Source organism: Oncorhynchus mykiss, chromosome 12 (genome assembly GCF_013265735.2).
Source record: "Oncorhynchus mykiss isolate Arlee chromosome 12, USDA_OmykA_1.1, whole genome shotgun sequence".
Classification (NCBI taxonomy): Eukaryota; Metazoa; Chordata; class Actinopteri; order Salmoniformes; family Salmonidae; genus Oncorhynchus; species Oncorhynchus mykiss.
In genome coordinates, this window is record NC_048576.1 from 83,441,206 (window position 1) to 83,467,352 (window position 26,147).

The 26,147-nt window shown below is 43.5% G+C and overlaps 3 protein-coding genes across 4 annotated transcripts; 2 read left to right on the top strand and 1 right to left on the bottom strand.

Moving 5' to 3' along the window:
• The first annotated feature begins 358 nt into the window (after positions 1 to 358).
• On the top strand, positions 359 to 8,909 carry LOC110538671 (atherin). Of its 2 annotated transcripts, XR_005035158.1 has the most exons (7): positions 359 to 863; positions 3,051 to 3,402; positions 3,957 to 4,076; positions 4,204 to 4,288; positions 4,787 to 4,901; positions 7,141 to 7,606; positions 7,653 to 8,909. XR_005035158.1 is itself a non-coding variant. In XM_021625634.2 (6 exons), the coding sequence occupies exons 1-6, from the start codon at positions 510 to 512 to the stop codon at positions 7,288 to 7,290; spliced, it is 1,176 nt and encodes a 391-aa protein (XP_021481309.2). In that variant the 5' UTR covers positions 359 to 509; the 3' UTR covers positions 7,291 to 8,909. The 2 variants fall into 2 exon arrangements, 1 of the variants encoding a protein (XP_021481309.2); XM_021625634.2 differs by having other exon boundaries at positions 7,141 to 8,909.
• A 125-nt stretch (positions 8,910 to 9,034) lies between these two features.
• On the bottom strand, positions 9,035 to 15,559 carry LOC110538672 (very-long-chain enoyl-CoA reductase). The gene is made up of 11 exons (XM_021625635.2): positions 14,829 to 15,559; positions 13,982 to 14,033; positions 13,114 to 13,158; positions 12,849 to 12,952; positions 11,833 to 11,948; positions 11,452 to 11,557; positions 11,153 to 11,225; positions 10,780 to 10,823; positions 10,330 to 10,387; positions 9,922 to 10,010; positions 9,035 to 9,499 (listed from the first exon to the last, which is right to left on the bottom strand). The coding sequence occupies exons 1-11, from the start codon at positions 14,988 to 14,990 to the stop codon at positions 9,326 to 9,328; spliced, it is 1,023 nt and encodes a 340-aa protein (XP_021481310.2). The 5' UTR covers positions 14,991 to 15,559; the 3' UTR covers positions 9,035 to 9,325.
• A 1,707-nt stretch (positions 15,560 to 17,266) lies between these two features.
• LOC110538673 (dnaJ homolog subfamily B member 1) lies at positions 17,267 to 22,561 on the top strand. Its single transcript, XM_021625636.2, has 3 exons — positions 17,267 to 18,164; positions 18,738 to 19,345; positions 21,736 to 22,561. The coding sequence occupies exons 1-3, from the start codon at positions 17,954 to 17,956 to the stop codon at positions 21,964 to 21,966; spliced, it is 1,050 nt and encodes a 349-aa protein (XP_021481311.2). The 5' UTR covers positions 17,267 to 17,953; the 3' UTR covers positions 21,967 to 22,561.
• The last annotated feature ends 3,586 nt before the right edge of the window (positions 22,562 to 26,147 follow it).

Below are 26,147 nucleotides of genomic sequence, written 5' to 3' on the forward strand. Positions count from 1 at the left end.
TCAGATGAGATGAAGGAGAATAGCTTCACTGATAAGATGGCTCCTGGCTGTGTGTCTGGACTGGAGCCAGCTACCGCCATGGTAATAACAGCCGGCCCCCCATATCCATCTGCATCGTGTAGGCCTACAGTGCTATCACATACAATATCACACCCTGGGGAAAAAGTGGGTTTATCCTTACAGACTCACCCATTGTATAGTATATGAAACGTGTATATATATATATATATATATATTTTTGCCCAATTTATTCTAAGTATTAAATGTTTCGTTTTTAAAGTGATTATAAATTAACACTTGGGCGCCTCGTTAGGACTAACTTCGAAATACCACCTTAAATATCTCCTGTAGAGCTTGATTCCATCTCCAGTGGGTCACCTTAAAAGCGCACAACAACGCAAGCGTACAGCGAGGTTTCAATTTTTTTCTCTAAAGCCGGACTCGGGCCGCGGATCGCAACAAGGTTGACGCACTGAGGCAAAAACGAACGAACGACCCCAACCAGGAGAATGTCTGAACCCATGTACCGCGATTGGATTTTGGACACTATTGACTCACTGCGGTCGCGAAAAGCCAGACCAGACCTTGAAAGAATTTGTCGAATGGTCCGGAGACGACATGGATCAGCGCCAGAACAAACCAGCGAGGAACTCGAGAAACTGATCCAAGAGCAAACAGTCTTGAAAGTTAACTACAAGGGCTCGATTTCCTATCGAAATGCAGCCAAAGTAGTCAGAAGAAGCAGGAAAAAGGATGACCACACGGCCATAAGAACTACCGTGGAAGAAGCTAACCACTCTGATTTGAGCAACGGGGACAGCGCGCTAGGTCCCATTGACCAGGATGAGACGGAGCATTTGGAGGTAACGCAAGGCAGCCTGTTTCAGTGACCCCGTGCCGTGACACACCGTCCATCTTCCCCGTAGAAGATAACAGACCCACGTCCTCACTATTATAATGAGAAGGCAGGCATATGGTGTAGCAGGGGAAATGGTGGTGTAGAGCGGGATTCTCTATTCAGGGAGCGGTGGCGTGATGAATGCAAGTGCACCGAAACAAACTGCCGCAGACGGGGAGCGGCTGTAGCTACCTCGCGCGACCGAGGTGAAAAAATAGCTTACCAATAACAATGGAAGCTGCGCTTGCAATAATACGAAAAATAGGTTGTGTGTAGAAGTGAGTTTGTCCGGGCGCTGTTTGCTCTACAGCTTTAATCGACAAAAAACTTGCACGATTGCCAGAATTGGCAACAACCACAGCCTAAAGCCGAAGGCTCTTTTCAAGCCCAAACTCAGCTTTTCAGTGAAGGGGAGGGGGGCAAAGCGAAAGTCATACCTCGGATGTGCGTGACCGAATGGGGGGGAACAGTGTGCTCGGGTTATTTCACTAAGGGGGTGACGGTCGATGTATTCATAAGTAACACGCCGCTAGATATGAAGCCACGTTATTTAACGGGTTTCACGAGCGTCTGTCGCAGGAAAAAATGACCCAAAGTCAAAGTAGCCCCACTGAAGGTATTGCTGCTATAGAGAGAGCTTCGTTGTTAGAATTGATCACATCCGACTAGATTCAGGAGCGCTCTATCTGACTGAAGTGGGAAGTCTTTCGTGCGACTCCTCCATTGCGCACTTTTGTATTAAAATGGGAGAAAATGGTGACGTTGTCCACGCTCTGTTCTTGTAGCGTATTATATATCCACAAGAAAAAGTAGCAGATTGAGTCAAGTATTATCCTTTGTGTCAATATATCTAATTAAAACTATTATTGACAGATACAAATAGCATATTCTGCATATCCCAATAATGGATCTCATGATTAACTGTCAAAATATTTGTATGGTAGTTAGGCCTATTCTTCAATAAAATAACTTTAATGTCTGACTCAAGCGCCTCTGAGGTGCGGGGCGGGCTCTGCTGAGTTGAGCGCTCGTACTCGCGCCTCCGCTAGTTGTAGCTTTGGACACGCACACAGGCTGAAGAAGCTCATTTCTGCGTTTATATACAGTCATCGACGGCAAAGCGAGTGCAATAAACCGTGTGCATATGTGAATAACACTTATAAACTTACATGTGGCCCATATTAAGCTATATTGGAATGAATAATTGTGGTTGGAATACCGAACACAATGTGGGCGAATAGCGCAGCTGTAGTTCCGAACAGAGTGAACATCCTGTGTGCTCTACGGGGACAAGGCCTCCAATGGCAATTATTGTCGACAGCGGTCATATGAAGACTGGTTAATGCGACATCTGTATGAGCGTGGCTTTATGTCATGTCTCCTATAATCAAGAGTCGACTCGCGCTAATGCACACTATGTGCGCTCTAACACATTTTCAACCCGCTGATTACAGTTTATGGCACGCTCGCGAGTTTCTCCTTTCAGGTGTAAAAATCGGCCAATGAATGACTGTTTGTCTGATTGCTGCTTTAGCGAAAGGTCAGAAGAAAATGTGTCGGTATGATGGCTCATTTTACCTGATACTCAGTTTAAATGAAATAATTTGAATGTTTATTTAAGTTATGTAAAAAATGCCATTATACACTTCTATCCAATCATTAACTTACACTACAAAGGGGAGCCACTCTCTCCCCAATAGTTCCCTCCCCCTCTAGTAGCCTGCTGTCCCTTCCCCCTCCCTTGCCTGAGTAGGCTATGTTGCTTCTCCTGCTGTACTTATCACTACCAGCAGAGCTGTTGTCCTAGTTGATCTAAACGGGTCAATACTTAAGGATGTAGACTAGCCTATAGCCATTGTGCTGCCAATCAGATTCACACTCCCACTGTATTGTTAATTTATGAAAAATGATCTGAATTAATATTCTCTGTGGTTTATTGAGAATATCAATTGTCCTTCTGTTACTCTCAAGCATGTTATTAGTACATGAGGCACCTGATTAATGTCACTGATGTAGGAACCAACTGATCTTTCTTTTTCACACTATAAAGTGGGGTGGATCATTTTGGGGGAGTATGATAAGAATGTTTTCACACACAAAAAAAAACCTCAACGGATTTTCAAATTGTTATGTTGCAATGGTTGTGTTCCAGAATGAGCTGCCAGTGTCAATGGAGACAGACAGCACCATGGAAGAGGAGGAAGAACAGGAGGGGCCTGATGAAGATGGCCATGAGGGCTCCTCTCCCTCTCCTGGGGGTGAGGATGCTGTGCAGGGGGGGTCTGGTGCTTCCCCCCCCTACTCTGCCCCCTGCTCCCCCAGCAGCTCTCGCCCTGGCCACAGCCCTGTATCTGACCGCCCCTCTACCTGCAAGACCAGTAAGAGGTCCAGCCCTCTGTCACCCTCTAGTCCCCTGGCCCTCAGGCAGAATGACTGTGTGTGTGACTCTGCCTTCTGCCCTGCTGATCATGGACCCCCAGGGATGCAGAGAAACACAGGAACTGGTTAGTATGCTGTGTTAACAGATCATACTATGTGTATAAGTGTAGCCGATGTGGAATGGCTAGCTAGTTAGCTGTACAGCCCAGTGGTGACATCACCCGCTCTGAGACCTAGAAGTAGCCTAGTTGTTTCCCTTGCTCTGCACTGGCCATGGTGTCTGTGGAGCAATGGGTAACAGCTTTGTGAGTGTGTGGTGTTGGGAACAGAAGATTGCTGGTTCAAGCCCAGTGAGGGACAGACTATCATGTAACACATGTTTCGGAGAAAACCCTAACATATACTGTAATTGTGCTTGCCGTAGGATCTTAATGTTGGGTAGAGACCGTGTTTTAGGAGTAGATTTGCGTTGTATTGACTAGCAATGAGTTACAGTATAGTGAGTGAGTCCAATGCCAGGAGACAGTTTCAAGCTGATGTGTGTTTATGCCCATGTATGACTGGGCATCTCTCGCTCCTCCACCCGCCTCTTTCTTTCTCTCTCCCCCCTTTCTCTTTCTCTCCTCTTTCTCTCTCCCCCTCTTTCTCTCCCCTCCCCCTCTCTCTTTCTCTCCTTCAGAGGATGGGGTGAGGATGGAGGAGAGTGGCCTCACTTCTGACCAACTGGTTCCTGACTGTGTGGATGAGACCATGAAGGGTTCTGACAGACAGCCCAAGACGTCTTTTCCCTCTGACGACTGTGGGTTTTCTCCTCTATTCTATGTCCGTCTCTCGTATTAGTTTCTCATATTTCTATTTTCATCGTGTTCCCAGTGAGGATGGTTAGGATATTATATTGTGTTTACCGGCCACTGTATCTATTACAGGTGCTAAATACAAGAAGGGGATGGACGTTGCCTCTTACGTGATGGCTCAAGACGATGTCAAGAACGATGTGAAAAACAGAGAAATGTGAGCCTTATTACATGTTGGTCTCGCTGTTGTTAACCCTCCCACCTACATTCATTTTTTTCAATTTAACCTTTGTTTAACTAGGCAAGTCAGTTAAGAACAAATTCTTATTTACAATGATGGCCTAGGAACAATGGGTTAAATGCCTTGTTCAGGGACAGAAGGACAGATTTTTACCTTGTCAGCTCGGGGATTCGATCTAGCAACCTTTCGGTTACTGGCCCAATGCTCTTAACCACTAGGCTACCTGCCGCCCCGTATACCTATCCCTTATCCCTCAACCACCACCCCTTAAGTCAACATTTTCCTCCCCTCCTCCGCTGTCAACTCACTTCAATGTAGACATCATACAGACATAACCAATGTGCATCCATATCTCCAAGGGACACAATCAGCCTCAAATAGCACCTTCAAACGAAACAGCGTCAACCAAAGGACACATTTATTGTATTTTGTCTGCAGTGTCTCACGCTATCTCCCCCATCCTCTACCCCATAGCTCTGTGAAGAAGGAGACGCTGAGGCAGAACCTATTGCTGTGGAGCGTGGCGGACGTGGCCACCTACATCTCTGCTGCAGGCTTTCCAGAGCAGGCAGTAGCTTTCAGAACACAGGTCAGTGCAGTCCCTCAAACTGCCACATGGGGGTGGTATCTGTACACTCAGAAAACCGCTCAGACAGTCCCCGTCCAGAGACAGCCTCTACCTAGCCAGAGACAGCCCCCAGGCACTCCTGGAGATGTGAAAGTGTTGGGTATATTATAATAATATGGTGAACAGTCCACATAGCCTATCAGTAGGCAAGGTGAAGATTTGACCTTATTGCATTACAGTACCACCTATCCAATTCTTTGTGATCTGTTTGAAGTGACGTTCCTATGGGCTAGTGCAGTGACACTTTAATGGCAGCCTGCGGGATTCCACACAGACTCGTGGCCCCCGACCTCCTGTTGATTTCTAAAAGTGTCCATCTTGTAAAATGTATTTGAGTATCCCTGGGCTGGTGGTTGTTTCTTGACCTGGATAAATGGCTTGTGCAAATAATAAGTTAAATGATATGAAAGCATACATGAAATATATACATGACATGTGCATTGCTTTCATTAAAATATATGAAAGTGCTCATCCATAAACCAAAGCAACAGATCCTGTACCCCCTAGACTAGGAGGCATTTGCTTTGATGTAACTAGTTCACACCCCAATCCACATTTACAGTGGGGCAAAAAAGTATTTAGTCAGCCACCAATTGTGCAAGTTCTCCCACTTAAAAAGATGAGGCCTGTAATTTTCATCATAGGTATACTTCAACTATGACAGACAAAATGAGAAAAAAAATCCAGAAAATCACATTGTAGGATTTTTAATGAATTTATTTGCAAATTATGCTGGAAATTAAACTTTTGTTATTGACCAAATACTTATCTCAATAGTTTGTTAAATACCCTTTGTTGGCAATGACAGAGGTCAAACGTTTTCTGTAAGTCTTCACAGGGTTTTCACACACTGTTGCTGGTATTTTGGCCCATTCCTCCATGCAGATCTCCTCTAGAGCAGTGATGTTTTGGGGCTGTTGCTGGGCAACACGGACTTTCAACTCCCTCCAAAGATTTTCTATGGGGTTGAGATCTGGAGACTGGCTAGGCCACTCCAGGACCTTGAAATGCTTCTTACGAAGCCACTCCTTCGTTGCCCGGGCGGTGTGTTTGGAATCATTGTCATGCTGAAAGACTCAGCCATGTTTCATCTTCAATGCACTTGCTGATGGAAGGAGGTTTTCACTCAAAATCTCACGATACATGGCCCCATTCATTCTTTCCTTTACACGGATCAGTCGTTCTGGTCCCTTTGCAGAAAAACAGCCCCAAAGCATGATGTTTCCACCCCCATGCTTCACAGTAGGTATGGTGTTCTTTGGATGCAACTCAGCATTCTTTGTCCTCCAAACACGACGAGTTGAGTTTTTACCAAAAAGTTATATTTTGGTTTCATCTGACCATATGACATTCTCCCAATCTTCTTCTGGATCATCCAAATGCTCTCTAGCAAACTTCAGACGGGCCTGGACATGTACTGGCTTAAGCAGGGGGACACGTCTGGCACTGCAGGATTTGAGTCCCTGACGGCGTAGTGTGTTACTGATGGTAGGCTTTGATACTTTGGTCCCAGCTCTCTGCAGGTCATTCACTAGGTCCCCCCGTGTGGTTCTGGGATTTTTGCTCACCGTTCTTGTGATCATTTTGACCCCACGGGGTGAGATCTTGCGTGGAGCCCCAGATCGAGGGAGATTATCAGTGGTCTTGTATGTCTTCCATTTCCTAATAATTGCTCCCACAGTTGATTTCTTCAAACCAAGCTGCTTACCTATTGCAGATTCAGTCTTCCCAGCCTGGTGCTGGTCTACAATTTTGTTTCTGGTGTCCTTTGACAGCTCTTTGGTCTTGGCCATAGTGGAGTTTGGAGTGAGACTGTTTGAGGTTGTGGACAGGTGTCTTTTATACTGATAACAAGTTCAAACCGGTGCCATTAATACAGGTAACGAGTGGAGGACAGAGGAGCCTCTTGAAGAAGTTACAGGTCTGTGAGAGCCAGAAATCTTGCTTGTTTGTAGGTGACCAAATACTTATTTTCCACCATGTTTTGCAAATAAATTAATTAAAAATCCAACAATGTGATTTTCTGGAATTTCTTTTTCTCAGTTTGTCTGTCATAGTTGAAGTGTACCTATGATGAAAATTACAGGCCTCTCATCTTTTTAAGTGGGAGAACTTGCACAATTGGTGGCTGACGAAATACTTTTTTTGCCCCACTGTAGATGTTAGTTCAATCACTCCATCTGTTCTCCGCCCGCAACAGGAAATTGATGGAAAGTCCTTGCTCCTGATGCAGCGCAGTGACGTGTTAACTGGCCTGTCCATCAGACTTGGGCCCGCCCTAAAGATCTACGAGCGCCACGTGAAGATGCTGCAGAGGACCCACTTTCTGGATGAGGAGGATGATCTCTGACCACGGTTGGGGGGAACAGAACAACACACTCCTCTAAGGAGCAGATGTATTCATACAGTATACAACCATACTGTGTTCACTGGATCTCTAGAACCTTCTGTAACCATTCAAGGAGGTGTGGGGAAAAGGACACCGTGGTCATGACTTGGGCCTTGACAGTGATTATCAACATGTGTACGTGGGCTTCCATTCCACCTCTCTGTGGTACTGATGTCACCTGACCCATTCTGGTGGTATTGCTTTTATAGGACCCCTCTCTAAACTCATATAGGAATGTTAGGATCCTGCCTAATGACGCTATAGAAGTCAAATGGAGGTCTGCCTGTTCTGTAAGGGGAGGGCTGCCTGTTCTGTAAGGGGAGGGCTGCCTGTTCTGTAAGGGGAGGGCTGCCTGTTCTGTAAGGGGAGGGCTGCCTGCTCTGTAAGGGGAGGGCTGCCTGCTCTGTAAGGGGAGGGCTGCCTGCTCTGTAAGGGGAGGGCTGCCTGCTCTGTAAGGGGAGGGCTGCCTGCTCTGTAAGGGGCGGGTCAGTGAGTGCAGCCAGTGAGAGACTTTCTCTGGATTCCTCAGACTCTACACTTGGCTACCACTGGAGCCTCCTTTAAAAGACTGGTTTCTGTGCTCCCTGAGTCAGTTCCACAAGAAAATAATAACATGTATACTTGGAATATCTGTTCCAGCAAATATGGTTCTAACATTTCTTCAATGTTTACTCAGACAGTATTTTTTTAAAGACATGTCATATGGTACCCTCCATTTATCTAGAAACTCAACGTTGTTTTTCTTTTATGATGACAATGTGAACTGATATCATTTGAGAATGTACGGTATGAATTTGTTGATTCATCAAAGGTCAGTGATGTTGTCAATCTCTCATTATACCAGCAAAGGAAATGGAGCTTAGTCTCCAGATGTTCTCATGGCTGCACCAGTACTGACCTAGGTTTTATTACTGTTATCTGTTTCACTAACATTTAGAAATAGCAATATGTCGTACCTGCTAAACTAAGGCAACATAATAGGTTCTTTGTATGGTTGCCTTCTGCATTCCTCTTCCCTTAATTTATGTTCACGTAATTTCTAAACATTTTAGATGAATCTAATTTAATCTACTGTGGATGAACCTAGATTTCATCTACAAAATTAAAACAGTTTGAAGCAGAATTCTAGTTGAAATGGGCTGGCAGACCAGAACCAACGTAGCTCAAGGCCCCAATGTTTCTGCCTGCTTCAGCTTGAGGAGAGAGAAACAACTGAATTCTGTTCTTTCTTTTTTTTTTTTTTGAGGGAAAATTAACCAACCAAAAAATGTACTTCATAACTTTAGGAAGTGTCATTGTAGCACTAATACGTTTTTTTTGTTTACAACCTCAACACAGCAACACAATTCCCCACCACATGGTAGACATCTTGATCAAATTCAACATTGTTGTTATCTGAGAGGATTACAATGAGGTCTCTTAATTTTGCCTTGTGGCTTCTGCTTTTGAAACAACGTCACATTCCATATTTCCATCTGTTACGTGTTTGATGTCACACTGTTAATTGCAATGTTGGCCCTGTTTCCAGGGGGGGAAATGAAGTTATTGTCTTTTCCACTCTTGTAGTGTGATATGTATTATCTCTTTGTATATAATAAGCGGTACGTCTGCTAGATTAAACTTACTTGAAACAATGACACGTTCAATCTGGCCTCAAACGACAAGCTATAACATGCAACAAATAATACAAAACCAAACGGAACAGTTTAGTCGACAGTTAAGTCACCACTTTAGTAAAACAAGTGCATTTCTTTCCATTCATTTGTGCCTCCACACATTGACATGTACAGTAGATACCGGTTGTACACATTACATCAGATTAAGACTCATCTGCATTTAAGTCATCAGAAGGGGGGTTTCAACTCCCCAAAACCAGTCACAGTGTAGTTAAACTATTCCAACGACTCCTTCCAACCTACCCAGTTAGAAGCACCAGCTGTATACTGCAGTGGGGCTGAAAGGGGTGAAGTTATGTGTGGGACCAGCCCCTCTCTGACTAAAGGATGAAGGGCAGTATAGGGGAGCGCAGGGTGGGGTAGTCACGGAACTCCTTGCGGTAGTTTCGGTGCTTTCCCCTGGCCCACACCGTCATCAGGACAAAGCCCACGATGGTGAAGAAAGCCACCGGCAAGCACTGGGTCATCACTGTGAAGCCCATCCACGACCCCAGCTGCAGAGGACCAGATACACTGTTACACACTCCTATATATTATACATGTAGGACCACAGGAGGCTGGTGAGAGGAGGACGGATTGCAATAATGTCTGGAATGGACTAAATGGAATGGTATCAAACACAAGGAAACCACGTGTTGATGTGTTTGATACGATCCATTTATTCCGTTCCAGCCATTACTATGAGCAGGTCCTCCCCAATTAAGGTGGCACCAGCCACCTGTGTGCAGTACTCACCAACTCATCACTGTAGTACTGTTACATCTCTTGATACCTATTGGCCAGAAGGTGGCAGCATCACTATATCTCCAAACCCCAGGAGGGGAAGTGAAACACGGGATTTCAAAGTGTTTCCAGTCTAAAACGTGCAAATACAAATATATCAATCATCTCACCATTCTTTACCAGCAAGCCTCACCTCGTATGTATAGTTGGGACAAGACACCAACGCGAAGATCCAGGTGAATGGATTCTTAGTTGGGTGTGGGATCTTCTTGACCTTCGAACCTGGGATAATATGAGAAAGAATGGAGAAAAAGAGGGTAACATGGAAAGGGTAACATGGGGGCTCCTGTAAAGCAGTGCTCGTCAATTAATCAGTCAATCAAATGTATTTATTAAAGCCCTTTTTCACATCATTAGTTGTCACAAAGAATACAAATACCTAGCCTAAAACCCCAAAGAGCAAGCAATGCAGAAGCACAGTGGCTAGGAAAAACTCCCTAGAAAGGAAGGAACCTAGGAACCTTGTGTGCTAACTTTCAAAGTACATATCTAATGGACTGCACTGCATGAATATGATAAGCAAGAGCCTATGGGAGCTCACCTGGACATTTGAGGTTGCGTAGAGTGATGTTGATGGAGAAGTTGCCGACCTGACAGAACTGTGAGGATGAGGAAAACATAAACCCATGACAAAGGGCTCAATCAGCCACAACTCTAACCAAAAACAAAAGAAAACCTGGTGACATTTACTGGTGAAACTTTACATTAAGTTGCTCTCCTAATAACAATGTGATAACTTTAGTAACGCCATTAAGATATTACTGTTCCTCTGCTGGGAATTATGATCTAAATTGCACTGATGTTAATGATGTTATTATTGTGTAACCTCGTCCCCAGACTGAACGTGTCAGGTGGTGAGACTTTTATCTGTGCCTAATGGGCCTACTGTGTAGCCTCAACTCCACTACAAAGAAACAACTAAATTAATATATTACAACATTAGGTATTAAAATAAATATATTCTTCATTACACTAACTAAAGCATACTTACTAAGAATATAATGACTGCTGTCTTCACTTGCTGTTGCCCATAGTCTGTAAACACACAAGCAGGTGTGATGTATCATGGGAAAGGACATTGAAAGTCATTAGGGATTATGGAAATATCCATCTGTATTCTGTAACATTCTGGCAACCAGAAGACAGAGTAGAGATGACCATCTGTATTCTGTAACATTCTGGTAACCACCAGACCGAGTAGAGATGACCATCTGTATTCTGTAACATCCTGGCAACCAGCAGACAGAGTAGAAATGACCATCTGTATTCTGTAACATCCTGGCAATCAGCAGACAGAGTAGAGATGAGTGTGCATTAGATGGGTTAGATGTGAGTGACATCACCTCAGGGTAGACAGGACTTACAGGGTGGTGTATAGAGGGGATGGTTGATGTAGTAGGCCATCCATGCTGCAAAACACCAGTAATAACTGCAGTTCTGGAAAAGAAGCAGGACCAGTTTTTGTACAAGTCATCAGAATAATAATACATTAATTAGACAATCTGTTTACCCCTGAGAATAAGTTTAGAAACTATGTCACATGAAAGTAAACCATTAAATAAATGGAAAAACAATACTGCTATTATCAGATATCACTGGATCAAACGGGATCACAAATCCTCTTTAGAATCAGATTGGAGATTCCCTTATTCAATCTTCTCACCTTGAAGATGTTTCTCAGTGGCATGGTACCATGGGAGATACGGTGGATGAACAGCGTCTCAAGGATTCTCTTCACATAGTGGAAGGAGTGACACATGCAGGCCAAACTGCAGCGGGAGTGGAAAAGTGATCATAGTATAGATTACGTCTTATTATCATCACATATTTAGCTTTGATTACTACATCATTCACTCACTGGTCTCTATGACAGTCCGAGAGGGCTGTCATGCTTCTCTGATGCAGCACACACATTATCTTCACTGTCAACACCATCACCGGTCAACCAGACCTAATTATGCCACTGTAATCATCACTTGGAGAGTGTGAGGTACAGTGACAGAGATAGAATAGACCCTTGAAAATTCAGTAATTTGACACTCACTGTACAACCCAGTGCTTGCTGCTGCTAAAGTCATATTTTGGGGCATAGATGAAAGGCAGGCGGAAGTAGAACATCAAGTAGATGAGCAGTGGTCCGTAACACTCTGATAGGAAGACCTGAGACGGGGGGAAGACATAAAGGTGAGACAAGTAGGTGCTGATTGGATCGGCAGGTGGTACTAGCTTCATATTGCGTTCTGATAGGCTGGATGGAAGTTTTATTATATTGCTTTTACCTATCCGATCATTTCAGATCTACAGGAGTGCCAAGGGAGGAGGGCAAGTAGATGATTTGTTTTTGAGCATTAGAGAAAACAAGTGAGCATGTAACACAAGCATTCCCCTAGAGATGTGGCAGCTTAGCTGACAGTCAGTTTGTGATGAAACAGATCTCTGAACCAACACCTCTGGCATGGGTCCAGGCCCAGCACGGGTGACTCATCGCTACTGTTGATCTCAGCTATGGTGCCAGGCTGCAAGGAGTACATTGGACCCCGCTACCCCCCAACACTGGCATCACCCTATTCCACTGGGGGTTCAGACACAGGTGGATGAGGGGTGAGAGGATTGAGGATATGGAGCATGGTTACAGCATGTGGTTGGTTGTGGAGAATGGTTGAGGAGGCTGTGGCAATGGAGGGTGAAAAGGAGGTCAGGGGGATAAACACCTGTGGGGGAAATAGGCCCATGAGATTATGTGTCCTAGGACAGAGGATACAGGAGCTAGGAGGTGATAGAAAACCAAACCAGAGGACAGTGAATCTATCTGTCAGTGTGGGTGTATATTTATATGCAAGGCTATAGTTGATTAATTGAGGGAGTGTGGCTGTGTATATTTAAATGCAGTATAGACATGTCAAGATATGCTGTATAATGTGTGTGTGTGCGCGCATTTGTGTGTGATTGTGCACATGAGTGCATTGGTGTGTGTGTGCACTTGTGGGTGATTGAGTGTGGGTGGGCATATGTGCGTGCATGCATTAACACATGTGTGTGTGTGTGTTTGCATGTGCTTACAGTGCCCCAGGCGATCTGGGCCCCCAGGTCAAAGAAGTAGAAGCTGGCTGTGGTTCCAACAGGAAGTGTCTGCAAGACGTCCTCATCCTTCAGACCCTTACCCTCTGTGGAGCAAGACAGAGCACAATGCTATAGTCAGCCATGACATTGTGGACCATTTCACAGAAGATAAGACCTTTATACGGTTTTGGTATAGCAATTTCTAGCACTCATTTGAGTCTGTGTAAGTAGTTGAGGCATCATGCATGGGAGGTGTGGGGCTTACTAGGATCCAGGCGTAAGGACTGTCTGGCTGGGTACCACTGGGGATCTGACAAGAAGACAGAAGTTAATTCAGCTTATAATAGTATTATATTATAATAACCTCCATTTCAAGGCTTCCTTCCAGTAACCGAAATATTAACTAGACTTGGAAAAATGGCATTGCGAGACTAACCTCATAATTATCATGAAAAAATATTGTATATGGATCATACATATCTACACTCTTAGAAAAAAGCATTCCAGAAGGGTTCTTCGGCTGTCCCCATAGGAGAAACCTTTTGGGTTTCATCCACGTAGAACCCTCTGTGGAAAGGGTTCTACATGGAACCGAAACGGTTCTACTTGTAACCAAAAGTGTTCTACCTGGAACTAACCAGGGTTCTTCAAAGGCTTCTCCTATGGGTACGGCCGAAGAACCCTTTTAGGTTCCAGAAAGCACCTTTTTTCCACTGGCCATTTGAATGCCCTCGGAACAATTTTCCTCTCCGCCCCACGACAAAATGAGCATGAAATGAATTATACAATTTCAAAATCTTCTCTCCGCCACATGGCAAAATGTGTATAATTTCAGCAAACTTGCTTTAAAACTGCAACATTTCTGTTACGCCCCATGGCAAAATGTGCAAAAAGGAACTCTAAAACTTAAATAATTTCTCTCCGCTGTCAAGAGCAACTGCGGCCCCTCTTGATGAGTTCAGATGTTTTGGGGCCCCCACCCCCATCAAAGTTTCCCATCCCTGGTGTAGAGTGTAGATCACGTTACAAAAGTGTTTTACATTTCATGTTGTTACATCACTGACTGAAAGTTGATCTGGATAAGAGCGTCCGCTAAATGACTATATTTTAACTGGACTTTGTCACATACTCACTTGATTTGTGGAACAAAGCCTTAATATCCAAAATAGTAGAAGTTGGCTCAACCTGTTCAGAAAGACAATCAATCATCCATAGGCAAACATACTGCTAGTGTTACTGCCATGGGTCTAATACACGTATCCAAGATAGATTTATTGACTAAAGCTTGATATTTGTTTTCAAGTTGTGAAATTAGTACCATACCACATACTGTACATATGTTAAAACACAAACATATTTATTCCCACTGCAAAGACAGTCAAGGCAAATTAAAGAAGCCTACAGTTACAGGAAACTCTATCTGTTTTCATAATAGATATCTTGAAGAAATTGTGAGACTATGATGCAGCATTTCAACTATTATTAATTATCATTGCAACACAAATGTTCACATTCATAAAAGCCACTCAACACATGGTGCTTGCTGTTGGCTTCAAGACACCCACTGGCTTCAGGACACTGAGCTGACACATAACTCATAACTCGCCCAGAAGATTCCTATAAGATCAGGGGGAATTTTCACCTCCTAACTGCAACACAACCTCTGTAGAATCAGCCATAGCGTCTGTGAACTGTAAATTAGCCGGCTGTACGGTCAAAGGGATGACTCTGTAACTTCTTGAGCTAAAGCAAACAAGTGTCTTCTGACTTCAGACAGTATTATGGCTTTTACTAGGACTGTAATTAGACCTTAACTGATGATTTCAAACTTGTAAATGTAATTTTTTCAGTGTACAGATTCAAATACAATATTGAACATGCACAGTGACTGATGAGACACAGTCACACAGCCAGCCACACACACACACACACACACACACACACACACACACACACACACACACACACACACACACTCACTTTGTCCAAGAGTAGTAGCTTCTCCTTTGTCTTTGCATCCACGATTTCTACCTCAAAGTAAACAATCCTTTTGGCCTTTTTGGGTGGTTTAGGTCTTGGTCTTGGGGCTGAACTTTTCTTTTCTTGTCCAGTTGCCTTCGCCTCTAAAGCCAGTGTATCCATGACCCCTTTTGAACTACGACCTCAATGTGCCTCCACACTAAAATGAGGTCCCTCCAATGGCTTGCAAAAACCTAGTTAGTGTTCTCTACTTGTATCAGATTAGAAGCTGTAGTCTAACACGGCTATTTTCTTACTATCTGTACCCTCCAAATAGCCTTCCAGAATGGGAAATGACTATGTCACCGTAAACAGCCTTTTCCTGTGTGAGGGTGTGAGAAAGAGGTAAAGAAAGCAAGAGGGTGGGAGAGAAAGTGAGAAAGAGAGAGAGAGAGGTTGCCTGTGAGATGTTCATAGAATGAGAGGGGGTTAAACGTCAGTAACCTACCACCTCCTCACCTGAAGAGAGGCCTCCCACTAGTTACCGGACCCCGTCCACACCCACAAACGTACTGAAGGCGAAACCCGAGACGCCCAAGACATAATCCGTAGCACGCACGTCGCAAGGCTAAATATAAGAAGCCCGATTTGCTCTGCTCTGTTCTGCAGTAGCTCAGTAACCTTGGTCAGCCACACACAACCCCACTCAGAAACAGATCCCTCTCTGCTCTCAGAAGAGCCTAGACACATCTCTGCTGAGCTCTGCTCCTCACTCAGTCACACTGTCTCACACTGACCCTCCTATAGGCCTTATCCATGTGGACAGCCAGGCCTCTGCATTCCGACGCTTACCCCTCCCCCAGGCCACCTGTGCCATTTTTTTCTACCACTCTGACCTCGAGAACGAACAAAAACCAAAACAAACACATGTTTATTTTAGAGTGTGTATTCTCCCAATACCATGAACAAACATTAAGGCCTAACACTGTCCTATCATTTTCCAATGGAGTGAGAGCTGTCAGCTGTAGTGCTCTCAGAGCTGTGAGGTGCTGGCTGTCAGTTGGGGGGCTTGGAGATGTTGCCCAAGATATCCTTCAGACAGGGATCATGTCTTTCAGATTTGACTAAAAGGAGCATCTCAACACACACAGGCAGCAGATCTGTATTCTATATTTACAATCAGGTTAGGCCACCGAGCAACATACATCAGACAGGAGCACAAAGTGGTACAAGAACACAGTAAGCTTTTCTGATCTGCATGGATTAACATGTTGTGACATATTAGCTGAGTAGCTCAGCGGTCTAAGGCACTGCATCTCAGTGCTAGAGGCATCAATACAGACCCTGGTTCGATTCCAGGCTGTATCACAACCGGCCGTGATTGGGAGTCCCATAGGGTTGCGCACAATTGGCCCAGCGTCGTCCGAGTTAGGGTTTGCCCAGGGTAGGCTGTCATTGTAAATAACAATTTGTTCTTAACTGACTTGCTTAGTTAAATAAAGGTTAAATAAAAACATTAAAAAAAATATGCTGTAATGTTAACAAGGATTTGTTGATCATGTGCAGAAAATCAGTATCTGTGTTATAGTGGACAGGAGTTGGAAAACCTGGACAGAAGTTAGAAACCCTGGACAGGAGTTGGAAAAGCTGTCCTATCATGTTGCAGCCAGAAAATTAAATTGATTTAAACAAATGGCTCTCTCATAATCTCAATTTAACATCATGTTCAAGTTTGTTTTTTGTGATATGCAACAGATGTTATGGTACGGTGAGCTCGTATTATTAGCCTGGAATCCAAACGGATACTGGAGCATATCAGGTTATCATGCTATGGGGCTCTCCAGTGAAGCGTGAGAATAATGTTACAGTTTCCGTGATTTAAGAAGCTGCAATGCTGCCCCTCTGTGGTAGTCAGCGTTATTATCACTTCACTTTGCAAGTTAGCTCTTCTTTATTTTCCAGAAGCACTGACATGGAGTCATTTTAAAGCCAATATCTTTCCATATCATGAAAGATATGTAGGATATGTAAGATATGTAATTAGGCATTGCAAGAGGAACACTATTATATTATTCTACCGTGTTGCCATTTGATATGAAACATATCAATAGTCTTGTCACAATATGCATTCATATTATTTTAGCTAATGAAATAATTTATAAAGCTTTGCCACAGATACCCACAATGTGATGAAATTATTATCTACATCAGTGATGGGCAACTTTAATTGGCGTGGGGGCCACAAAAAAATATTAACTCATCATGAGGGTCTGCAGTGGCTCGCGGGTCTGTGTACCTACATCGTAGGGTGCAGTCAGAGTCGGCCCTACCCTTCCACAATTGCAATCAGTGGGTCAGGCGGCGCCCTAACTGTTCGATTCATATCGCGTGATTTCTGATGATTGTTCTCGATTATATCGACTGATTGGTTCTGTATGGGGTGACCCTTTTGGGAGCACTAAGCACAATTTGGTTGGGCCGCTAGTTGTCCACCCTGAACATGCAGTTTATCCCTTCTTATATGTGAAGCAACTGCTGCCAGAGAGTGGTGGGGCGAAAATCGTAGTTCTTGATTTTGACAAGGTTAGTGATATTCGGATTCCTTGGGACGTCCTTACCCTAAACCCTAACGCCAAGCATAACCCGTTGTCACGCCTGGTTCTCGACGAGGCTACCCTAACCCGAACTTTAACCATTCATACAGTTCAACTTCAATGGGGTAGGGACGTCCCAGAGATCTTGAAAGCACAGACCATTTTGAAAGCATGACGTGGAAAGGGGCGGAGATGTCAGTCAATGTGAAAATGCGATAGTCACAGCAGTATCAGCACCAGTACTTCTGGAAGTTTCTTACATGGTGGCTAGCTAGCGACATGGTGAAAAGCGTATTTTGAGTAGCCACGATATCTCGGCTCATAAATTGATTTATTCAGCAGTGAGTGGGATATATTTATGTAACTCCATAGTTTAATAGGTCAAAAAAATCGTGGAGGGTCGGATTTGTAGCTAGCTTGCAGCTGTCAACTGGCTAGCCAGCTTCAAACACTACATTTCAGTGTGCTTGGTTGACGGCCTTTGATATAAGATTAACTGGTGAATTTACGATGTTTTTTTGAATATCAAGCGTTACTTGGCAGACACTCGTAATGGGTAAAGACTATTATAAAGTGTTGGGTATACAGAAAGGCGCCTCTGAGGACGAGATAAAGAAGGCGTATCGAAAGCAGGCCCTGCGATATCACCCTGATAAAAACAAGTCCACTGGAGCTGAGGATAAATTCAAAGAGATCGCCGAGGCCTATGATGTCCTCAGCGACACAAAGAAAAAGGATATATATGACCGATATGGAGAAGAAGGTAACGCATCAACTTTTGGTTCCACACAGTGTGGTGCACTATTGTAATCTAAACTGTCTTGCGCAATCGACGTTGTCAGGTTTGCCAACTATGTAACGTTGGTAGCTGTATCAGCCGTGGCCGTTTTTGACAACTTCTAGCTAACCTTATTATTTAAATGTTACTGTTTGTTTTTCTTTGTGTGTAGCCCTAGAAACTATTGTAGTTATTATATTGAAAGCAACTGAGCGCCGGAGAACTTGCTGGAACTGTCCTGCTTATTCTGAGTTCAAACTGTCGGTGGGGCTAGTTTGTTCACATCACAACGTTAATTCCTTCATTCTGTCACGTCCGCTCATGGTTTGTGACACATTGCAGAACACCTTTTCAGAAACACTGCTCTGTCACAGTGACCCCTGAAGACACAGGTGGAAATGTAACATGCTTTAGCATTATTTATTTAGAGAGATGGTATGTCTGGAAGTGTTGAAAGTGGGTTATGAATAAGTGATTCAAAGGGATTTAAAATAAACATTTTGATGTTTGTTCTTGTGTTCTAAAATAGCAATTTTGATGTTGTGTTCACTCTTACAGGCCTGAAGGGGCACACAGCCGGCGGCGGTGGTGGTCCCAATGGTCCCAACAACTACAACTACACCTTCCATGGAGATCCTCACGCCATGTTTACAGAGTTTTTTGGTGGCCGCAGCCCATTCGACCAGTTCTTCGCACGCAACGGGGACGATGACATGGACACTGATGACCCCTTTGCTGCATTTGGTATGGGAGGGATGGGGGGTATGCCGGGTGGAATGGGAGGGTTCCACCAACACCAGAGGTCCTTCAAATCCCGACCAGGGGGTCCCCATGGGGGCCGTGAGAAGAAGAAAGATTCTCCGGTGGTACACGAGCTGAAGGTGAGCCTCGAGGAGGTGTTCTCCGGCTGCACCAAGAAGATGAAGATCTCCAGGAAGCGGCTGAACCCGGACGGCTGCAGCATGCGCAACGAGGACAAGATCCTGACAGTGGACATCAAGCGAGGTTGGAAGGAAGGGACCAAGATCACCTTCCCCAGGGAGGGAGATGAGACTCCCACTAACATTCCTGCTGACGTGGTGTTTGTGGTCAAAGACAAACCCCATCCTGTGTTCCGCCGGGATGGCTCCGATATCATCTACCCTGCTAGAGTGTCCCTCAGAGATGTGAGTGCTTGGTCTTTGTGATTTCTTAAACATTGTGTCAGTCATAGACGTAACCCACTAAACTATTTCACTTGTATTCTCTGTAATCATGGTAATGATATTTCTCTGCTGCTCTCAGGCAGGGTTGGGCGAAATGACCTAAAATTCATGTCAATTTGTTTTGTAACTTATTCACAATGTATATTTACATTTTTTTTTCTCTAAATAAGCTTTGTTGCACCATTTAAATGTCAGTACACTGCATTTCAAACATTTTAAACAGTCAGGAATAATCTAATGAAGTCATGGCTTGTAAAATTATACCTAGGCTAAATGTAAGCCTTCCACAACTCACTAATAATTATATTATAGCAGTTTAACTTGCTTTTTTGCAATAATCACTGATCTGGCTTTTAAGTCTGTCTGTGTGAAAATGCCATTTTTGTTAATTTTTTTTTTTTACCAGAACCATACATATTGCACATCCACTAATAATGAGTAGTTAGCTAATCTTTATATTTAAAGCCTAGCCATCTTGGATCTATTTACTTGCTAACAAGTTCGAAACAGTTTAACTGTTATGAACACACCCTCCTGTCAGTCCCCTACTGTTTGAACAAAATGCTAGCATGTCCACTTTGTGGCCTACCTACATGGATAAGAAGATGCTTATTTCTCAGAATGAGAACAAGTTGCCAATACGGTATGGAAGTACTAGTATTTACTACCTCCTGTTGCAAGTCCCGTACTGTGTTTTTGAATGGGCTTCAAGCTTATATAATCACATTTATGAAAACAAGGTGTGTGTGAAAGAAAACAGGCCATGTCTGACTCTCCACAGTCCTATTAGGGTGATTTCTCCCCTTCTCAGCTGTCTCACAGCCTCTTGGTTTACACCAATTAGAGTGCACATTTGGACTCTGACCCAACCCACTCCAGGTCAGAGTGGCTATCGTTGTCGGCAGATGAAGACGCAAGTTTGGCTGCCGACCAAGTTGTGTGTTTATTTGAGTAAAATTGTGGGTACAATGCATCCAAGAAAACCACAAGTCCATCCTCTGTAAACTGAAGATTTCTGTGTGTGAATACTATACTGTGTGGTGGTGAAGATAAAAGTCCTAGACTAAGAAGCATTCGTACTGTTCTTGCAGAACAGCCTGTAGCGAGTCAGAACCAATTATCAGCATTATGTACTAGCGGGTAAGGGCGTTCATAGCCGACGGCTCCAGCTAGTTGTTTTTACAATATACACTACCGTTCAAAAGTTTGGGGTCACTTAGAAATTTATTTGTTTTTGAAAGAAAAGCAAACAGTTTGGTGCATTAAAATAACAACAAATTGATGAGAAATATAGTGTAAACATTGTTAATGTTGTAAATGACTATTGTAGTTGGAAACGGCTGATTAAAATTAAAAAATGAATATCTACATAGGTGTACAGAGGCCCATTATCAGTGAAGAGGCGACTCTGGGATGCTGGCCTTCTAGGCAGAGTTGCAAAGAAAAGGCCATTTTCAGACTGGCCAATAAAAATTAAGATGCAAAAGAACACACACTGGACAGAGAAACTCTGCCTTAGAAGGCCATTATCCCTGTGTCGCCTCTTCACTGTTGACGTTGAGACTGGTGTTTTGTGGGTACTATTTAATGAAGCTGCCAGTTGTGAGGCTTACACACAGCAAAAGGGTTTTCTAATGATAAATTAGCCTTTTAAAATGATGAACTTGGATTAGCTAACATAATGTGCCATTGGAACACAGGAGTGATGGTGGCTGATAATGGGCCTCTGTGCGCCTATGTGGATATTCCATTTAAAAAATCAGCCGTTTCCAGCTACAATAGTCATTTACAACATAAACAATGTCTACACTGTATTTCTGATCAATTTGATGTTATTTTAATGGCTAAAAAAATATTGTTTTCTTTAAAAATTGACATTTCTAAGTATCCCAAACTTTTGAACGGTTTTAGAAGGGTCTGCTCTGTGCTAAATTTTGGAAGTTGAGACAAAAAAAAAAGGGTATCGTTAGAAAGGTTAAGTTCTCTTACAATAAAATGTCCCAATGTGTTTCAGGGTCCATCTCATCCATTCTGTTGGACCAAACCTCAAATATCGAGTTGAAACTGTTTGTTGTCAGAGGAAGAAGTGATCTTTCGTCTTTGTTGTTTTGAGAGAGAGAGAGATGCATGCACGAAGGAGACGAGACCGAAAAAACAAAGTCATGAGAACAAGCGGACATAAACGCTCATAAAAACAAAAATATTACGATACAGGCATTTGGAACATCGCGCTAAAACATAATGTCAAATTAATTCGATATATCACCCAGCCCAACTCCCAGGCCTTGTACTCTTTAACAAAAAATATATCATACCTAATTGTGACAATCTGTATTTCTCTCTCCCATCAGGCACTGTGTGGATGCACGGTCAGCGCTCCCACTCTGGATGGCAGGACTGTGACTGTGACCTCCAGAGACGTGGTCAAACCTGGGATGAAGAAGCGTATCGTGGGAGAGGGACTACCCCTGTCCAAGTACCCAGAGAAGAGGGGGGACATGGTGCTTGAGTTTGTAGTGAAATTCCCTGAGAATTTGGGGCAGAGTGCCCGCGATGCACTGACTCAGATTCTTCCTCCTTGAATAACTAAGTGGCTTTTGAAGACACCTAACAAACACGAAGACAGACAGTCGTCTTTCTCCATTACAGTTGTCCTTACCCTAGTCCAAAGAACATAATAGTTGTTTGGGAATTATACTTGTTTATTTTGATCCAACCTTTGATCCAAATTATAATTCAGTTATATATTTAACCACCATGAGATATTGACAGAGTAACATGTTGGTCTCTGTTCTGATGTTAGCTGTTCTGTTTGGTTCATAATTTTTTCCTGTTTATTATTAAAACATTTAGATTTTATTACCTACATGTCCTATTGACAGTATTCCATTTCCCATTGGAAGGGAAAATAAAGACATTTCTGGGGGGACCCAGTGGTAGACATTGGATAATAATGATTGAGCATAGGGCAGGGGTTGGTCTGGCCCTGTAGAGATGACTGGTGCTGGTTGTTATAAGGTCTGAGGGATAGGTAGAGTTGAAGATGTCTGTGGCAAACAGAGCACTGACGTGGAATTTGTGTGGTATCCAGTTGTTTTGATAGTGCTTCCAGAATATTTGTTGCAGGCAACTTATCAACTATATATCTCAGGAGCAGTGACACACACCTGAATGTAGATATACTTATAAATACAATGCATACAGTGCCATCTGAAAATATTCAGACCCCTCAACTTTTTCCACATTTTGTTACGTTACAGCCTAATTCTAAAATTGATTAAAGTTGTTTTTTCTTTTTCGTCTCAATCTACACACAATACACCATAATGACAAAGCAAAAGCAGGTTTTTAGACATGTTTTAGAATTTTTAAAAACATCACATTTACATAAGTGTTGTGACCCTTTACTCAGTACTTTGTTGAAGCACATTTGGCAGCAACTACAGCCTTGAGTGTTGGGTATGATGCTACAAGCTTTGCACACCTGTATTTGGGCAGTTTCTCCCATTTCTTCTCTGCAGATCCTCTCTGGGTCTATCAGGTTGGATGGGGAGCGTTGTTGCACAGCTATTTTTCAGGTCTCTCGAGATGTTTGATCGGGTTCAAATCTGGGCTCTGGCTGGGCCACTCAAGGACATTCAGAGACTTGTTCCGAAGCCACTCCTACGTTGTCTTGGCTTTGTGCTTAGGGTCGTTGTCCTGTTGTAAGAAGGACAACCCCTTCGCCCCAGTCTGAGGTCCTGAGCGCTCTGGAGGAGGTTTTCATCAAGGATCTCTGTACTTTGCTCTGTTCATCTGTGCCTCGATCCTGACTAGTCTCCCAGTCCCTGCCGATCAAAAACATCCCCACAGCATGATGATGCTGTCACCACCATGCTTCACCTTAGGGATGGTGTTAGGTTTCCTCCAGATGTGACGCTTGGCATTCAGGCCAAAGAGTTCAATTTTGGTTTCATCAAACCAGAGAATCTTGTTTTTCATGGTCAGAGTCTTTCTTTAGGTGCCTTTTGGCAAACTCCAAGTGGGCTGTCATGTGCCTTTTATTGAGGAGTGGCTTCCGTCTGGCCACTCTACCATAAAGGCCTGATTTGGTGGAGTGCTGCAGGGATGGTTGTCTTTCTGGAAGGTTCTCCCATCTCCACTTAGTAACTCTAGAGCTCTGTCAGGGTGACCATCGGGTTCTTGGTCACCTCCCTGACCAAGGCCCTTTTCCTCCGATTGCTCAGTTTGGCTGGGCGGCCAGCTCTTGGAACAGTCTCGGTGGTTCCACACTTTTCATTTAAGAATGATGGAGGGCACTGTGTTCTTGGGGACCCTTTTTGGTACCCTTCCACAGATCTGGGGAATTGACGCAATCCTGTCTCTGAGCTCTATGGACAATTTCTTCAACCTCATGGCTTGGTTTTTGCTGTGACATGCACTGCCAACTGTGTATACTTTTTATAGACAGTTATGTGCCTTTCCAAATCTAATCAATTTAATTTACCACAGGTGGACTACAAGTTGTAGACACATCTCAAGGATGATAAATGGAAACAAGATGCACCTGAGCTCAATTTCGAGTCTCATAAAAGGGTCTGAATAATTATGTAAATAAGGTATTTCTGTTTTCTAGGTATTACATTTGGTACCATTAAAAAATAAAAACTGATTTTGCATTGTCATTATGGGGTATTGTGTGTAAATTGCTGAGGATTTTTTATTTAATCCATTTTAGAATAAGACCAACATGACAACATTTGGAAAATGTCCAGGGGCCTGAATATATCTTTGGTGTTACTGCTATTATTTTGCAGTGAGGTATGCGAGAGATTCTGAAACTGAGTTATGTTGGGGAACTAGAACAAATAGAATTCAGAAAATTATTTCAGCTTAAAGGGGAGGGGCAAAACTGGGGATTCTTGAGCACAACTTGCAAATCATGTTCAAACTAACCCAGAGAATGAGGTATGAATAAATGTTTTTAGGAATTAACTCCAGGCAACTCCCTACAGATTCCACATACTTGATACACTACATGGCCAAAAGTGAGTGGACAACCCTTCAAATTAGTGGATTTGGCTATTTCAGGCACACTTATTGCTGACAGGTGTATAAACTCAAGCACACAGCTATGCAGTCTCAATAGACAAATATTGGCAGTAGAATGGCCCATACTGAAGAGCTCAGTGACATTCAATGTGGCATCGTCATAGAATGCCAACTTTCCAACAAGTCAGTTCGTCAAATTTCTGCCCTGCTAGAGCTGCCCCAGTCAACTGTAAGTGCTTTTATTGTAAAGTGGAAACATCTAGGAGCAACAACCGCTCAACCCCGAAGTGGTAGGCCACACAAGCTCACAACAGGGCCACTGAAGCAGGTTGCAACACTCACTACTGAGTTTCAAACGGCCTCTGGAAGCAAAGTCAGTCCAATAACTGTTCATCGAGAGCTTCATGAAATGGGTTTCCATGGCTGAGCAGCCGCACACAAGATCACCATGCGCAATGCCAAGCATCAGCTGGAGTGGTGTAAAGCTCACCGCCATTGGACTCTGGAGCAGTGGAAACATGCTTCACCATCTGGCAGTCCAATGGACAATCTGGGTTTGGCGAATGCCAAGAGAACGCCAACTGTAAACTTTGGTGGAGGAGGAATAATGGTCTAGGGCTGTTTTTCATGGTTCGGGCTAGGCCCCTTAGTTACATTGAAGGGAAATCTTGACGCTACAGCAGACAATGACATTCTAGGCGATTCTGTGCTTCCAATTCTGTGGCAACAGTTTGGGGAAGGCCCTTTCCTGTTCCAGCATGACAATGCCCCTGTGCACAAATCAAGGTCCATACAGAAATGGTTTGTTGAGATCAGTGTGGAAGAACTTGACTGGCCTGCATAGAGCCCTGTCCTCAACTCTATTGAACACCTTTGGTATGAATTGGCACGCCGACCCAGGTCTAATCGCCCAACACCGGTGGCCGACCTCACTAATGCTCTTGTGAATGCTGCGGGAACTTGCTTCCAATGTTCCAACATCTGGTGGAAAGCCTTCCCAGAAGAGTGGAGGCTGTTATAGCAGCAAAGGGAGGGACCAAGTCTATATTAATGCCCATGATTTTGGAATAAGATGTTTATCAAGCAGGTGTCCATATACTTTTGGCCATACAGTGTAGCTTCTCCAGTTGAATAGATTTTAGTTATTCAAGGGCGCGTTATCTATTTTGTGCAAAATGTTACGTCACGCATGCGATATTGACCTTGTGTGTGTGTGTGTGTGTATATAGACAAACATGCACCATCTTATTGTGAAATACTATAAGAAGATGGTGTGATGTGTTTTGACCTCTGTAGGACCCCTTACATTTAGCTTGAGGATCACTATTGTTGTAAGTATAATGGACTTGTATGCCCATTCTCCAGTGAAACTTGTAGGTGTGTTTACTCTGCAGTGACACTCTAGAAGCTATTCAAAACAGCAGTGCATTTTAGCTGTTTAAATTCTCTCTTTAACTCTGTTAAAGCTGTGAAACTAATATCTACTGCTACTTCGGAACCTCTATGCAAACCATTCCTGTTAGGATAATCTTCATTCTTTTTATTTTGTCATATCCTGTACTTCTTACACACTGCAGAGCAAACAATGACTTGTCTAATATGGCTGCGTTTAGTCGGGCCCCAATTCAGAGATTTTTTTCCCACTAAATTGTATTTTGACCAATCAGATCAGCTCTGAAAAAGATCTGCTGCGAAAAGATCGGATGTGATTGGTCAAAACACCAAATTAGTG